This window comes from Aplysia californica, unplaced genomic scaffold (assembly GCF_000002075.1).
Source record: "Aplysia californica isolate F4 #8 unplaced genomic scaffold, AplCal3.0 scaffold00169, whole genome shotgun sequence".
Classification (NCBI taxonomy): Eukaryota; Metazoa; Mollusca; class Gastropoda; order Aplysiida; family Aplysiidae; genus Aplysia; species Aplysia californica.
In genome coordinates this window covers 999,689-1,000,669 of record NW_004797439.1, presented here as the reverse complement: position 1 = coordinate 1,000,669, position 981 = coordinate 999,689, and the positions used below count along the sequence as shown (strand labels likewise).

The following is a 981-nucleotide window of genomic DNA, read 5'->3' as shown; positions in this document are numbered from 1 at the left end:
GGGGGGGGGTGGAGCACAAAGGTCTGAGATCCTGAACGTGAATAAAACTTTAATAGGTAAAGTAATTTCCTAATCAGTGGCTAAAGTTTATTTTCACTAAGCAGCAATGTTAACTCCTCTTTATCAAAAGAGTCAAACCGGTCGCTAGAACAACAGGGCGTTACCAGACAATGATTGATCCAGCAGTATCTATTTGGAGACGTTTCCGACAGGGATAGACCAATCAAAATACTTTGTGCCTCTAGACCAAGTAAAAAAAATCTGCGGGGTTACAGCATGCCTTCCTGTTTTAACCCATAATTTGATATTTTACAGTTAAGTTTGAAATTTTCTTGAAAATAGTTGATTTCCGACAGTTTTAGGGGCTATTAATATGTGTTATATGCACCAAATATCACGCAATTTGACCCCTCAAAGCAGTGCATCTGTGTGTGGGAGTGCGTCCTGGGTGCTCGCCGGAGAAGTCTCTGAGTATCTTCTGCGGATTGATCCAGCAGGCTTTTCTGTTCACGTTTGTCAGGGCATGCTGTTAGGTCAGTCAGTGTCGTGCTTGGTTATGGAGTGAATGGCCGTGGTTCGAATCTCGAACTAAACATTCTTAACTTAAGATTAAAAAAAATCATGCTTCATATTTAATGGTTGTTTTTATTTGGGGGAGGGGGGGGGATGTGACAAAACACAAAACCAAACATCCTCAAAGAATAACAATATTACGTTAACCATTAGGTAAAGGCCGCTGAACCGCCACGGGTAAGGACCCCTATCCTGGATCCCTATCGCAGACGGAGTCCCAAGGTCGATGACCCCTTGTCGGAGGTTCACAGGCGGGATTCCATAGAGTGGGTGAGAATACCGGCTGTTTGTTGTTATGGGCATATTATTTCTGGTTGTTTCTCTTTCTTTCTTTCTTTCTTTCTTTCTTTCTCTCTTTCTTTCTTTCTTTCTTTCTTTCTTTCTTTCTTTCTTTCTTTCTTTCTTTCT

At 41.6% G+C, this 981-nt stretch overlaps 1 protein-coding gene across 1 annotated transcript in view; it reads left to right on the top strand.

The window, feature by feature from the left end:
- LOC101848351 (extensin) overlaps positions 1-981 on the top strand; it is an 11,150-nt gene that overhangs the window by 4,844 nt on the left and 5,325 nt on the right. The window contains exon 3 of the mRNA XM_035969686.1: positions 727-839. Within this exon, the coding sequence (XP_035825579.1) occupies positions 727-839 (113 nt within the window). The remainder of the gene's footprint in view (positions 1-726; positions 840-981) is intronic.